The 15,657-nt window shown below is 41.1% G+C and overlaps 1 protein-coding gene across 9 annotated transcripts in view; it reads left to right on the top strand.

Annotated features, from left to right (window-relative positions):
- Positions 1-15,657, top strand: part of Ppp1r9a (protein phosphatase 1 regulatory subunit 9A) — a 262,484-nt gene that overhangs the window by 197,424 nt on the left and 49,403 nt on the right. For all 9 annotated transcript variants that reach the window (XM_036182883.1, XM_036182878.1, XM_036182886.1 and 6 more), the window contains 3 exons: positions 492-647; positions 12,531-12,584; positions 15,239-15,468. In XM_036182883.1, the coding sequence (XP_036038776.1) occupies positions 492-647; positions 12,531-12,584; positions 15,239-15,468 (440 nt within the window). The remainder of the gene's footprint in view (positions 1-491; positions 648-12,530; positions 12,585-15,238; positions 15,469-15,657) is intronic.

Below are 15,657 nucleotides of genomic sequence, written 5' to 3'. Positions count from 1 at the left end.
CTGTTTCCTGAGCTGTTGAGATGGCTCAGTAGGGAAAGGTGTGTGCCACCAAGCCTGATGACCTGAGGTCAATCCCTGGAGCCCACATGGTGGAAGGAGAGAACAGACTCCCCCAGATTGCTCTCAGACCTCTGCACATGTGCTGTGGCATTTATAAGCCCTCACATGTACACACACATAAATAGGTGTAATAAAGAAATTATTTATCTCTTTTAGCAAGATGATTTTATTTAGTAAAACTGGCAAAGTGGTGAGTCGTTCTCACTGCCAGTGCTGTTCACTGTTAAATGCACATGTCTCTGGTCTGCACTTGGTAATCTGGATCTCTGAACTAACATTTGTGTGTAACATTGGGTGCATGAGGCATGCTTAATTTAAACATTAACACTCTTAACATTTGGTGACATGCTTTTCTCTTATAAAAAATGGTTTTAATAACAACTCTGTGTAGGATAAGGACAGTTGTATTTCTGAAATCCCCTTCCTTTCAGACTGGAGAATATGCCACTGATGAAGAAGAGGATGAAGTTGGGCCCATTCTTCCTGGTGGTGACATGGCCATTGAAGTCTTCGAGCTCCCTGAGAATGAGGACATGTTTTCCCCATCTGATCTGGACACAAGCAAGCTCAGTCACAAGTTCAAAGAGGTGAGCACTGGCCTGCACAACTTCTGCCTGCTTGCTCCTTTCATTGTTAAATATGTTTTTATTTGTGCAGTGAACCAGGAATCATCTGTTTGCTGATTAAATCATTTCAATAACATTATCCGAGTCTTACATTTGAGAGTACAGTTTTAGCAGACTGCACTCTACTTTCACCAATTCTAATGTTTGTCACGTGTCATGGTAGCAGTTAATAACTTTGGGCATCCTTTCAGGACACGTGCAAGTTACACGTATATTTTTTTACTTTTACAGATGCTCTGCTACCTGGTCATGACCTCTTTCCTCTAGGGCAGTTATTTTTCTGAAAAGCTGTTTTTCTTTGTTTTCCTGAAGTAGACAGATTTCTAATAAGAATAATATGCCCAAAGGGTTCCATTGAAGAGTTCAATGCGCAGACTTTGAACAGTTAATAGAACCACCAAGGAATGTGACAGCAGGAAGCCATCACCTTCCTCTGTCCTAAAGAAGCCATTCAATACCCACAGCTTTGCAAGATGCAATCCTGCTGAAAATTGCATCTAGGGTAAGGGTGATGGATGCCCTATCCCTCTCATGCTGTCCTCCTGCTGAATCCCCAGGCAAGGGAGTCTAGGCTAGGCTGGGCTTGGAACTGAAGAGCTCAGTCTTCTGAAGCACCAGATAGACCCTTAGTGTGCATGTAGAGAACCAGGTAGATTTTTCTCCTCCAAGTCTGGTGTTACAGGATTCTCTTAATTGCTTTAAGTAAAAATACCTGTTTCGCTGCTTTGGCAAAGCCACAAGCTGTCATTACTTTATCCAGTCTTACTTTGGGCCAATTATATGTTTTCTTACTATATTCTGTGATCATGATTCTTCCACAGACTGTGTCCTCTGTCTTTGCCCAGTTCTTGTCACTTAGGAGTTGAGTACCCACTGAATAATTGGTGTCAGGAATGTACAGAGAATTCATTGTACAGTGCACCTGACTTGATTTCTTCAAGTAACTGACAGCCTGGTCAGCATGTTTATTAAAGATTGTTTCCCTCTGGTCAGAAGGCTTCATGATTTTCTTAAGACAATTTCATGCATGTACACCATGTACCTTGATCATAGCCACCCAAGCTCATCCCTCCCATTACTCTCAGACACCAGCTGGTAGTATAACACTGGCCTACCTTCATGTCATCTCCTTTGGGGCCTGAGGACACCCAGAGAGGCTGGTTAGTGCTGCCTGCTGGAGTGTTAATGGACCTTGTTTTGATCTTGAGCAGGTAACCATAGCTGCAGCGGGTTCATGAGGACAATGACCATGTCATCTCTAGGTGACAGCATCTCACAACATTCCTCTGGCCCTTACATTCTTTCCACCCCTTATTTCTCAGTGTTCCCTGACCCTTGGATGTGAGGAGATATATAGATGCTTCTTTTAGAGCTGAGCATTCACAAGATTTTTCTTCTCTTTTTCTTGTTCTGGGGAATCAAACCTAGGGCCACAGAGTATCAGTCACGTGCTCTACCACTGAGCTATGTATCTTTAGCCTAACTTTTCTCTTTCTAAAAGTCACTTTAGTCTCAGGTGATTCAAGAAAGCGTTTGGCTTAAGTTATTTTTATTGTAATCAAATTAGTAAGTTGATTTGTGGGGAAATGACATCTTTCTTACACTACTAATCTTTTAATCCAAGTTCATAACTATATGTACTTAAAGTGTTTTCTCTGACCCTCAGAAAGTTGTATATATCCTTTATTGTCACAGAGATGCCCAGCCATAAGCAATGAAAGACTGGAATAACTAAAAGCTGTTACAAAGATCATGTTAGCCTGGGTGTGAGTTAGAGAATCTTCTTCATTTTGCCGACATGGCATGACTGAAGTGGCTTACTGAAGACAGAAATTTCTGATTCTGAAATTCTGTCATTACTGAGCGTTGTGAATTTTTTGGAGAAAGTTTTTTATTCATTTGAAATTTCTCCCTAATAAACTTTATTCTGTGATAATTTCATATATGTGTATACAGTGATTCCGGTCACTTCTCCCACCTCTCACTCTGGTTTTCCAAAAACCCTTCCAGGCTCCCTTATTCTTTACAGATATCTTCCCTGTACTCACTTGTTTTGTTTTGTATCCTACGGGATTTAACTAGGGCCCTGTGACTCTGCTTTAGAACTAGTCATCAGAGCCTGGTGTGCTCACCAGCGTCTATACAGCGAGCTGCTCTGGATCCCCCTCTCCCAGAATCTGCTAGTTGTCAGTAGATCAGCATTAAGCAGTAGGGCTGGTGAGCCCCGCCCCCCAACCCCTCCTTCCATGGCTGACTGTGCTGGTCTGTCAGCTTCAGAAGGTCTTCTATGCTAAAGTCACCAACTGCCCTTTTATCCATCCCTATAATTCTGTCACTTCTGGTTTATATATTTTATTTTTCTCATTAGCTGCACTTACAGTCAGGAGTGTTACACTATCTTGATTTCTTGTGATATTATTCTGTTCTCACATGATATATGGGCCCCACTTCTGTTGTGGTTAATAGGAAAACTCGTTACTGGGTTTCTTTTGCCTTGCATTTCCTTCATAGCATCTGAATTTCTGTTTATTTTTATCCATTCCATATACTTTTATTCAAATGTGTTTTCTTTCAGTAGCCTATTTCTGAACCGTACTCTTAAATATATTATTATGAGAGTCTTTATATCACTTAGTCGGTGAGTGTAGTCAATTTATGTGTACTTTAATCACCTTACTATTAGAAATTTTGCCCTCTTGGCTTAATATGTAATATTTTCCATATTTTCTTGTTTCTTTTTTATTTTTTTACCTGTCATCAAATATCAAATTTTCATCTGTTTCCTAAAAGTGAATTTTCTATTTTATTTTCGCAATAGTTTGACTTAATTTTAGGTTGTTTCCCCATCAGTATAACAGAGAAAGCAGGCCAGTATCTGCTTTTAACCGCTAGCAGGATGATGCCTACAGCGTGTGACTGGAAGCTTTCCTGTTGCCACCACCTCTTGTGTTTCCAGGGTCTTAGCTAGGCATGCCTGTTACAGCGGGACTGTTTCCAGCCCCTCAGCCCTGTACTTGTGATGAGACCTGAGCAGAGCCATTCCATGGCTCCCTTCCTACCAGGCGCCAAAGGGTCCTGTCACATGGCCCCAAAGTTAAATTAGCAGTCAGGAGGTCACAGCTCCAGGATATGGAGCAGGCTGGGCTGATTCACCACCAGGTGTCCACCTAGCAGGGTTATGTGGGAAAGGTGAGGCCCGATTAAACTACCATCTCCTTCCTCGTTGCTGGCATTCCTCAGCTTTGCAACATCAGAGCCGCCATGCGCTCAGTTTTTAAGAATTTGTTCATAAGCTTCTTTCTTGCTCTCTCTTCCTCTCTTTTTCTTTCTTTTTTTCTAAATTAATGAATACTAGCCTGATGTGTGTCCTTCTCTCTTCAGGCAGATCAAATTGCTTTCAAGAGGGGAAGGACACAGCTTTGTCAGTTGGCTGTGCTGAACTCACCTGAAAGTTTCCCCTACCTAATTCCGCCATGTCTGCCTTTATTTATTTATTTTATTAGTACTAGCGGCTGCTTTTCTGTGGCATGTTTACTTGTTCATATGCCAACTTCTCACAGTGTGCTAATTTATTATCATACTTTATTGTGTAATGGGCAGGCAGTTAAAACTGAATCTGCCTGGTGGTGTGCCTTTTGCCTGTCTCCTACTTTGTTAGGATTCTTACTGACTTCACTTTGGAAACAGTCTGTAATTTCCACTTTTTCTGTTTTATTTTCATTTTGACTTGAATAACTGGAGAAATCGTTTTGAGTCTGTAATTTATTTGTTAATCTAGCATTTTATTACATTGTGGTCAATACTATTTTTCCATACCAATTTGTTTGAAAAATGATGTGTTTATTGTAGATTAATATGGATATTTGTGATTAAATTGATATGTTTTAAGTGTTCTGAATCCTTATTCATTTTTCATGAACCTAGTAAGTGGAGGATTTATAGTTAATTATACTTCCGTATTATTTTTGTCTATTTTCATGTTATATTGGAAGCACTTGAAATATAACAATAACTTCCTTTTACTTTTAGATTATCCTTTGATGTTAATATTTGACAGTCTCTTTTGTTGTAGTGTTAAGTGTGTACCTATATCTAATAAAGCCAATTGCAACATTTCTTTTATTGGAATCTAAAAATATACAACATTAGAGTCTGTATCTTTTACTAATAAAATTTTGTCAGTTTGAACTTATTGTAATAGTTATTGAAGATACTATTATGATGCTTAACTCATTTTATGCTTTGTGTTTCTTTTATATTTGTTGGCTGTTACTTCAGGTTATCTTCAAGGCTTTAAAATATATTCTCTACATAATTTTAAAAATTAAGAACAAAAATACTGTTTGCAGTCTCTGTATAAAGATGTTTGATAAAATCTTGAGTTAAGGAAAAGTGAATATTAAAATTTTTTAAAGTATTTTAAAAATATTTCCAGTAGCTTTATATTTGCAAATATTATGCTCTTCTATTTTTCCTTTAAAAGTATTATTTCCTGGTTTTTAATTTCTCAGAGAGTGTCTCTGAGTAATTTATTAGGTGTTTATGGTGGATATAGTTTTTGTGAGCTTTTCATACCAAGAATTATGTTCCAATTATCGTGACACCATGATAATTGGCTAGGCTTGACATTTTCTTCATCAACTTTTTTTACTGCAGATGTTGAATGGTCAGTTTCATTGCCTTAAGCACATTTTAAAGAAAAACATCTAATATCAGCCTGAATTCGATGCTTCTCTTCTCTTCGGGCTCTACTTCAGTTTTTGCCTCAGTTTCTTAGAAGTTGGCTTCTTAGCCTAGATTTTCTTCTTCTTTTCTTCCTAATATCTCCCTACCAGAGTACTGGGTGGAGGGGTGCAAACCCTCTGACACCGACCTACAGCCCGAGTCCCTCCTTCTAATAGAATAACTTTATTTTACATTTTCATTGTTTTATTCTTATTTTAGTCCATTGTAAGTCTCTGTTGGGGTTGTTTTTTGTTTGTTTTGTTTTGTTCAATTTCTTTTTGTTTGTTTGTTTGTTTGTTTTGTTTTTCAAGACAGGGTTTTTCTGTGTAGTTTTGTGCCTTTCCTGGAATTCACTCTGTAGCCCAGGCTGGCCTCGAACACACAGAGATCCGCCTGCCTCTGCCTCCTGAGTGCTGGGATTAAAGGTGTGTGCCACCACCGCCCGGCATTGTTTTGTTTAATTTCTAAAAACAGTCATCAGTATTTATTAATTGTTTGGTGGTTTCAATTCTCTCCTTACCCATGTCTGAGGCTCTCCGACCCCTGTCATCTGTTTATGTCACTAGACAAGCCTTTGACCTCGGATTCCCTGATGCCCTGGACCCCAGACTGTGTGAGAGGCTTTCCTAGGAAGTAGTCAGCCTTTTCTTGTTGGTCTTTTGCTCATTTTCTTTCTCTCGCCCTGGTATCTCCGGGTGGAACTTTTAAGATAACTTTACCCACAGACACATGGATTTGCTAACTGTGAGTAGGGTTGGTTTTCCTCTCCGTCACTTTGAAGTCTCAAAGTGAGAGCCATAATTTCAGCAAGTGAATCATCTGTAACTGCAAATTCAGAGCTCGCTGTTTCATGCAAGACAGATGAGGAAAAAGCAGATCATGCTGTTTATCCTCAGAGGTGCGGCTCGCTCTCTCCTTGACCCTGCGTTCTGCAGCTCCAGGTGTGCAGCAGGTCAGCACCCTCCTGCCTTCTCTCTGCTCTGACAGCTGCCTCTGAACAAATGTGAGATAGAGCAGGGAAGTGAGCTGCCTGAGGTCAAATTCTTTGGCAGGAAAGTAGGTGTCGCCCCCCTTTGCACTGGGCAGACTGGCTCTCCAGCAGCCCCGGGCTGTAGTAAAGAGTGTCCTGACATCAGATGAAGCCTGGTGGTCACTCATCTGTTCACTTGCTTCCTGCTCATTTTCAACCATCTTATTTTGACTATTAGCCCAAGCTGAGATAGACTTTTGCCTCCTGCTTTTTATTTGAGTTTTGCTTGCTTGTGAGTGTATATGTGGTATATACACACATATATGCGCAGATGCACGTGTTCACAAGGAAGCCAGAGGACGTCCAGTGTCCCACTCTCTCTGTCACTCTCCCTACTGATTCCCTTGAGACAATCTCTCACTGGACCTGAAGCTCACTAGGCCAGCAACATCACACCCCAAGGATCTCTCCAGCCACTAAATAGATTTAGTTCCTGTTCCTGAGTACTTTTAAGTCTATGAACCTTTTTTTTCCCTGCCATTTGGGCTGAGAGTTTTTATGACTGACTTCCCCGGGTGGGAGGTAGAGAGGCCGAATCAGAGTGGATCCTCTCAACAGGGCGGAGGTCCCCCACAACACTGCTTGGGAGCCAGGGCTTCTAGCACCAGTGCAATGAAAACAAATCTGCCTTCCTCTTTAGGGAAAGCCGAAGTCTGAAAGTTGCGTTATTTGATTTAAGTCTGTGAAAAACAAACTAGAAAAGTTTATCAATGCTCTGGAAACTAAATAAAGCCATCTTTGTGAATGTTCCATTAGTAAGTAGGGAGCTGTGACTTGTTACCTTCTTAGTAGTAAACAGATATTTATTTTTAAAGGAGCTCTAATAACTGGCTGTCAGATGGAACCAATATGTTCCTCATTAATAACCACATTCTGAGAATCAACCCAGAACGGCCCTGTTAGAAACTTGCCCTGTGTTTCATACACTGCCCTTGGTGGGGACCTTCACGTCAGGTTGAGTTATGACTCAGCTAGCTAATTGCAGCTTGGTTTGCATATGTTGTTCCCTGAAAATAAAATCCACTTTTGTTGATACAGAGACGCCATCTCTGAAGCCTTGAGCAAAAATGGCAGAGATTTGCCACCACTTCATTTTCAACAGCATCATGTATCGGCAGAAATGCCCCTAGCTCCTCCTTCTGTGGGGCCCACCTCACTGTGAACAAAAGACACCTCAGTCCAGTGCAAAAGTGAGAGTTAGAAATCTGTGCAGTGCTGAAACCGTCTCACAGATTCTGCGCAAATGCCAGGCATTGCTAGCTACCCTGTAGAGCAAGAGCAGAGAATGTTGTGCTTATCTGATTAGAAAATGTCTGGTTTTAGAACACTCTTAAATCTCGCCTGCAAAGATAACATGTTTCACTTCAAAAAATATTTTCCATGCCTGCACAGGCTAAATAGAGTACAGCCATTGAAGCTGATTAGCTTCCTGCCTGCAGCTGCACATTTTGGGTGGCCATTTTGATTCCATGTTCATCTTATTGAAAGCAATAAAAAGCCCACACACAGCAGCACACCTACAGAATGTGAAGAGAGACTTCCTGCTCATTGTAGAGCTGTATGTACATTGTGTCAGCTGAAATCCCAGGGTGGACACTGGAGGTGTCCATGTCGCAGCTGACAGGGGAGATGGCAGAACCTGGGCTCACAAGTTAGGGCATAGGCCTGCAGTCTTCTGGGGAGGCACCAGGAGGAAGACACTCAGCCTTCTGTTAGTCATGTGCCTGTGCTGAGTTCCCTCATCCCTTGGCACAGTGCATTGTTTTCCCTGTGCAACGGGTGTCTTCAGCCAGTCTTGGCTAGTTTGGATACAAAAGATAAGAAAGACCAAGACTCTCTGGCCTAATTATAGGAGAAAAAGACTAATGGAGCCAGCTAGGAGCAAGTTCTCTCTGCATGCCTTCAACATCACCTGCAGAATGTGAGCTCTGCAAGTCATACATAGATACTTCAAAGGTAGACTCTGCCATGTTCACATGTCCTCAGTGACTATGTACCCGGCATGTATTGTCACTAACTAAATATCAGTTTAGTGATGAACATATTCTAAGTTGCTTTCCTATTTTGATGTTTCTTTTCTGTACTATTGGGGTGCTCACTCATGCACCATGTGGAGGTCCAAGGTCAACAATGGATGCCTTCCTCTGTGACTCTCCCCTTATTGTTTGAAAAGGGGATTCTCACTGAATCTGGGGTTCACAGTCAGGGCTAGACTGGCTGGCCAGTGAACCCCAAGATCCTCTTGTTTCCACCTTGGGAGCCAGTTACACATGTACATAGAACACTTGGTCTTTACCATAGGTGCTGGTGTCCCTCACTCAGGTCCTTATGCTCACACAGCAGACACTTTAGCCACTGAGCCAACTCCCCAGATTCCAGAAACATGACCAGTTTACATTCGGTGTCAGGATCCTCAGAGACTGCCCAGTCAGAGCCATGATTCCTCATCTAGGGCAGTGATGATCACATGCACCTTGGGATGCTTTTTATAAGGGTTGAATGAGAAATATTCGCATTGGGGAAGCCAGCTAGGCAAGCTGATGGGCAGAAGAAGCAGAGGAGTCAGGCCTGGGGCTCTTTGTCCTGCACCTCTTTCTCCCAGGGAACACTCCAGGATACAGTGTGACGTCTCTGAGCCTCTTTCTCATCTGAGCAGTGATTTGAACAGGATCTGATTTGCTCACTCCCAGAGCCATTTTCAGTAATACAGGAGGCTGAAGAAAAATAGGCAGGCTCCTGCCATGTAAAAAAAAAAAAAAAAAATCCCATATTAGCAGAACTGAAGGCTGAGATTTCTATAGACTGGCTTCGGCAACCATTACCTCTACTATTTAAAGTCTTTTGTATAGTGTTTTACTGTGTAAACTGAAAAAGTTCAAATTGTATGTTTTTATGCCTTTCCTGTTAATAGTGATGGATACATAAAAATTCTTTGAAAGGTCCATTGCACCCAAGATTAAAATACCCACATATCTGTAATTTCAGGCCTTGTGTCAACTAGGAAATCATACAGTAGAGTTATTGCTTATTGTATGAATGATGTCCAGATTTTCACATTTCATTCTGTGTCTGAAGAATTTACTACTTTTCCTAACACTAAGCTCTCACTGGTTGGTGCCACCTCACTGCTAATGCTGTCAGCCCTCTTCTCTTATCTATTTTGGTGAGATTAAAGTATCTAACTAGAGACCAGTTTGGGCTACTTCACATTTCTCCTTAGATTCATCCACTGTTTGGGGTACTAACCCAGTATGTACCCCATAAGGAGAAGGTGCTTGCAATAGGAATTTCTGGACTCTGACCATGGCAAATATGCCTGGCCCATTTTTTCCCCAGTAGCTGCCAAATGTGGTAGTATGTGGGTGATGCTGGGAGCTCTTCCTATCTAGTCCTTTTATTTTTCTTTTGGAAAACTGAGGTGTAGATAAGCAACAGACAGAGGTCACAAGTGCTATGAGCAAAGAAGTCTAAAGCTCCATGAAGAGGAAGGCCATATTGCCTTCACTGTACTGGAATTAGTCCTCAAGCAAATGATGGCTGGCATTTACCCATAATGCAGTGCTCACTACAGAGTTAACTCTTTGAATAGAACCAGATGTGCTGGTATTTCAGGAGTGGCTTTGTATATGACATTTAATGCCTTTTGTTTCATTTTTCTGAATATCACTGTGGTACTTTTATTGGCCTGGAACTAGCTATGCAGACCAAACTGGCCTTGAATTTGCAGCAATCCTCCTGCCTCTGCTGTCTAAGTGTTGGATTGCAGGGGTCATTTAACAGTGTTAAATGGGAAGTGAAATGGAGTAATCACATTGGCATGCTTTAGGTGGTTTTCTCTGGTCCCAGCTGACTTTATTGATAACTCTTACTCAACCATGGTGCTTGAAATGCCTTACCTAGATGATCTCATTTAGTGTCCCAGTAAGGATGGTCATAAATTATGAGCAAGTGCATTTTACATGGGAGAAAAGTGCAGGAGAGAGGTTAAGCAGTATTCCTGCTGCATCTCATGCACACAACAAACACTATAAATTTGAGCAGCCTAACTTTTCATATTAATATGTTTTAAGCATCAAACAGTAGATATTCTTGTCAGTAATGGATGGGGGAAATCATCTAGGCCTGTGAAGTTGCTTTATTCATAAACAATATAATACATCTGTAAAATAATTCCTTGTAGTTGTATATATGTCTCCATGTTGTATATAAAGAATATCTTCAATGTCTAAATACTTTTGACCTTTTATAGCTTTAGTTCTTATTGGCAGAAGATGTTAGCATGACTTGATTGGAGAGAGGACATTTTACCTTCACAGCGTCTTGCATAGAGCCCCTCCTTGATGGGTGTTTATAAATTCATCTTTTTTCTTTTTCTTTTTTTTTTTTTAAGAGAAATGGCATAATATCAGAACCCAGACATCCAAGTTCTAATCTAATTTAGTGTTGATTTGTTTTACAGCTAGACAGGTTGATTCTCTTTTCTGAGCCTCTTTCCCCAACTCAGGCACATCACTGTACTCTAGATCACTGATCACCGTGCTCACTGTGGGCTTATAGTTAGAGTGCCGCTGGGTACTGAGCCTGGGTGTCCTGGCATTGCTGCATCTGGAAGACCTATCTAGACCAGGATTTCGGGTGAGCACAAATGGTCTCTGCCAGTAGTTTCTCTGAGAAAGCCTGCTGTAGCTCCCTTGCTTGGCACACTCACACTCTGGGCATCTGCTAAAGGCAGCTAAGTGAGCAGGACGACTAGGCCAATGGTATGAAAGAGACCAGAACTCTGGGTACTCCCTTCTTTCCCTTATTATCCTTCCCACGTGCCCCAGCAGGCCAGTAAAGCCAAGGACATGCAAGCTGCAAACCCAGAGAAGAACCATTTAGAAGGTGCTGTGGGCTGCAAAGCTTACTTCCCATTGTAATTCAAGGCCCTTCCCTCAGCCATTTCTTGGCTGACTGGTAAACGGCATTAAATTTACTTGGTTGTAGTAATAGCATAAGTTTATAGTCCTTCCTGGGCAGTTGTAATTCCAAAGTACTGTGGACCCCCCCCCCCCAAAAAAAGGGTGTGTGTGTGTGTGTGTGTGTGTGTGTGTGTGTGTGTGTGTGTGAAGGGGTGTCTTTGGTAAGTGTGTGTTAAACCAAGTCGGAGTACAATGTAACTAGAAGAAGCCCGGTGTACACATAGTGGGTTTGGTGCAGAGGGCCCCCTTCCCAGACCCTCCAGTGGGCAAAACGCAGATGATGAGGGTGCATGTTTTGATCTCTAAAACGGAGAGAATTGGGAATTTCAAAAACCTCCTTTCCCAGGGATTTCAGAGAACAAACTGTGAACCTATAAAGTGTTTTCTTTAAGTTCGGGGAGGGCGTTTAGCCCTTAAAGAAAGGAATGATGCATCGAAGACCCCTCGTTACAAAGAAAACAGTGGGGGAGGGGAGCGGAGCAAACAGATGGCAAAGGCGACTATTATGTTGTAGAAAATGCTTTTTGAGGTTGGAGTCTCCATACAAGTAGATATTTTGGAGGGCAGAAATCTGAATCTGTACCTTTCCTGCTGTTAAAAAGAAGAAGGAGGAAAAACGAAAAACAAACCCGGAGATTTCTCAGAGCCGCTGCGTCCCCTCCTTCCTCTGCCGCAGAGCTGCTCTGCGGAATGTGAGAGCGACTCACAGATCCACAGCGCCACCTTTCTGCAAGATGTGGGACTGAATCTTCACGCTTGCCGGGGCCGTTCGTTGACTGGCTGGTTCAAGCCGCTCAGTGGGCCAGCCTCAGCAAGGACAGCCCCAGGACGCTCAGATCATAAAGGAAGAGCCCTAGAGGCCAAGAAATGGGTTTTCTTTTCTTTGGCCTCTGAGCAATTAAACTGGTAACTTAATCGGATGTTAGGGACTGTGAGCCATAAACCCTGTGTTTAATTAGGTTGCACCCAGTGAGTCATTTTACACGCTAGACATTGTAATTTACAAACTGCTGCATTGCAGCGGTTTCCTAGGATTTTTATTGTGTCATAAGATATTCTTCTCGCTGCTGAGTCTTTAAAAATATAGAAACACTCTTAGTTGAGAATTTTTTTCTTTTCAATTTTCAGTTGCAAATCAAACATGCAGTTACAGAAGCAGAGATTCAAAAATTGAAGACCAAGGTAAGCACCGCTACGTGGTGTTTGAATTGTACTCTTTAAACTTCAGACACTCTGAGGAGTTGGAAGCCTAGGACTAACGGATTTGCTCCTGCGCGTTTGAGAGCATACTTACATGAGAGTTTCATTATTAAGTGCATAGACAGACCTTCTGGGGAGCAAGCAAACCGCACACACCCCAGTGAAAGCCGCACAGCACTTCATAGCTTAAATGTTATACCTATTCATATTCTCTCTGAAATTTCTTCAAAAAATAATATTTTTAATGGCTCAAGCACCTGAACTGTGGACTAATTTCTTAAGTACAAGCTGGTATATCAAATCTCCTTTATGTCATTTACCTTATAATAAATAGATTTTTTTAGCTAAATTATAGAAGCAATGTATTGTTTTAATGTGGCATATTAATTGCTTTTTAGAAAACAACTTCCCATGTCTAAGAATTAAATATTATAAACTCTCTCTATGATATTGTATATTGATCTAGATTTAGGGGCTACTGGAAATCTTGAGACATACTTAGTTTGCATTATTTAAATTTGTTGAAGAGAAAAAAATTAATAAAAAACTATATTTTTAATCTATATGAAATGAGACATTAAAGTAAACTGCAAAATTCTTGTACAAGATACAATTCTATCTATTGTGTTTAGTTCTAACAAATGTATATTTTTAGAGATTTAAAAATAGTTTTCATTTCCTTTCAAGCTATGCTGTATTGCTTCCATGATCTTTTAAAAATTGTGGTAATAATTTTCCCCACCATTAGTGATCTGTTTTCTCATTCACAGTGAATGCTTATTTTGGATTTTCCGTGCACTTTAAATGGAGATGAATTAGCTGGGCTACTTTGGTTAAATGGCCTTCTCCACTAATATGCTCTGGAGCTCTGTAGTCAAAGCTGGTTTATAATCCTTCATGGTGCCAGCCTCGCACTGTGAATCTTAAGTTCTAAGTTAGCAGTGGCTGGTACATAAACAGCTGCTATAAAACGTCACTTAATTACAGAAGCAGTAAAAACCAAGTCCTTTCTACCCGAGAACTATTTCTTGAAGCTGAAAAGCTGATCTTCTGAAACTGTTGGTTACAAATAGGGAAAAAGGGCCCCTGTGTTTACAAATGCTCTCCTAGATAGGCATAGTCATTTGACTATGAAGATTTAATTTAGAAAAGACTAAAAATTGCTATTTTATATTTTTCTTCCTACATTGGTATATGATATCCACACTTGGAAATATGTAATTGTGATATTATCCATGTTAAAAAGATTTCCTCATTTCAAAGTAATTTTTACTTTGTAACTTCTTGTCCAAATGTATTTAGTAAATTTTTTTCATCAAACTATACCTGTGATATACAAATATATATTTGTGTGAATGTGTACTCCTATTTGTTCAATGCTATATACTTTCAGAATGTTTTCATTTTGAACACTGATAAGTTAAAGAAAGCAGAGAAGGTTGACAGAGCAGCAACTTGAAGGGCAGGTGCTCTTATGTCCTTTAAACCTCATCTGAACATGTGTCAACAGCAAAGCCAGATGGGTTTCCTCGCTCCTGTACTCGAATTCAGCCGGGAGGCCTAGAGAAAACTGCGCCCCATATTCCTAAGAGTACCTGGAGACAATAACAACACAAAGCTGTCTCTCTGATCCATTGCAGAGATTTACATGAATCAGACAGTCATTTATATCTTTACTTAGCCTTGTTTTTTATGCTTTGTGTATATTAAGGTTTATAAAGATCTAGACATTTATAACACTTCCTGGAATATATTGAGTGACCGACTGTTCATGTCGCTTGAAATCAGGAACCTAATAGCATCCTCTAAAGGGTTAAAAGCACAGGAAGAGAGGCTCACGCTTATCAGATGAAGATGATGTCCAGAAAGTGTTGCAAGGATGCTGAGATGTGAGAGCACAGGTGCTTTGTGTAGATGCTAACCTGGACTCTTAGAAACTTGGACCACTTGTCTAAGTTTTAAGGAAAACAATTCAAATGTCAGCTGAATGACTAAGTCCCTTCTTAGCCATTAGTGCAGTGGGTCTCAACCTTTGGGTCTCAGAATGACCCATCCACAGGGTCCCCTAAGACCATCAGAAAACACTGGTATTTACAATTCACAAAGTAGCAAAATTGCAGTCATGAAGTAGCGACAAAAGTAATTTAATTGGTGGGGTGGTCACCACAACATGAGGAACTGTGCTTCAGGGAGGCTGAGAACCACTGGCCCTTCCCTTCCTCTCTCCTTGCCTAGCCCTATTCCCCTTTTCGTTAATTTTCAACCTGTCCTCCTACATTTTACTTACTATGCTCTCAAAGGACATGTGTTGGCGTGGATTGGACTGCATTAGTGATATGCTGGGCTTCTTTTCCTGCTTGCTGTATTTCAGAGGAAGTCCATGGGACTTGGAATCGGATTTGTGTTTCATCATTTATCAGATGGGTAACCTTGAGCAAATCGTTCCCTTTCTTCGAGCCTTCCATATTATCCTTTGTGGATATGGAAAGCATTGTTGCTCTGCACGTCTCGAGCTGTTTTGATGGCTGAGCATACACAACAGTAGAATTGTATTGAAGACGAACTGAAAGAGTGTGGGGCAGCGGTTGCTGCAGACACACCTAAATTATTGTTGCCTTGACGTTTGTTTTCTCCAGCTGCAAGCAGCAGAAAAGGAGAAAGTAAGGTGGGAACTAGAAAAAAACCAACTTCAACAGAATATTGAGGAGAATAAAGAAAGAATGCTGAAGTTGGAGAGCTACTGGATCGAGGCACAGACACTGTGTCACACCGTGAATGAGCACCTGAAAGAAACTCAAAGCCAGTATCAGGCCTTGGAAAAGAAATACAACAAAGCAAAGAAGTTGATCAAGGATTTTCAACAAAAGTAAGCGTTCCCCAGTGATCCAAATAGCAGTTGGAACAGAGGTGTGTCTGAAGAAGGCACATCCCCAATGGCTTGATACTGTTTAGAGGTGTGAGAGGGCAGGCTGGGCCTTCCTTTTCAGACCACAGTCACCACAGATTAGGGGAGCAACTTTTTCTTGTGGGAATTTATTTTGGGTGTTATCAGTTG

The sequence above is a fragment of the Onychomys torridus genome, chromosome 3 (assembly GCF_903995425.1).
Source record: "Onychomys torridus chromosome 3, mOncTor1.1, whole genome shotgun sequence".
Taxonomy (NCBI): domain Eukaryota; kingdom Metazoa; phylum Chordata; class Mammalia; order Rodentia; family Cricetidae; genus Onychomys; species Onychomys torridus.
This window is presented reverse-complemented; position numbering and strand designations above follow the sequence as displayed.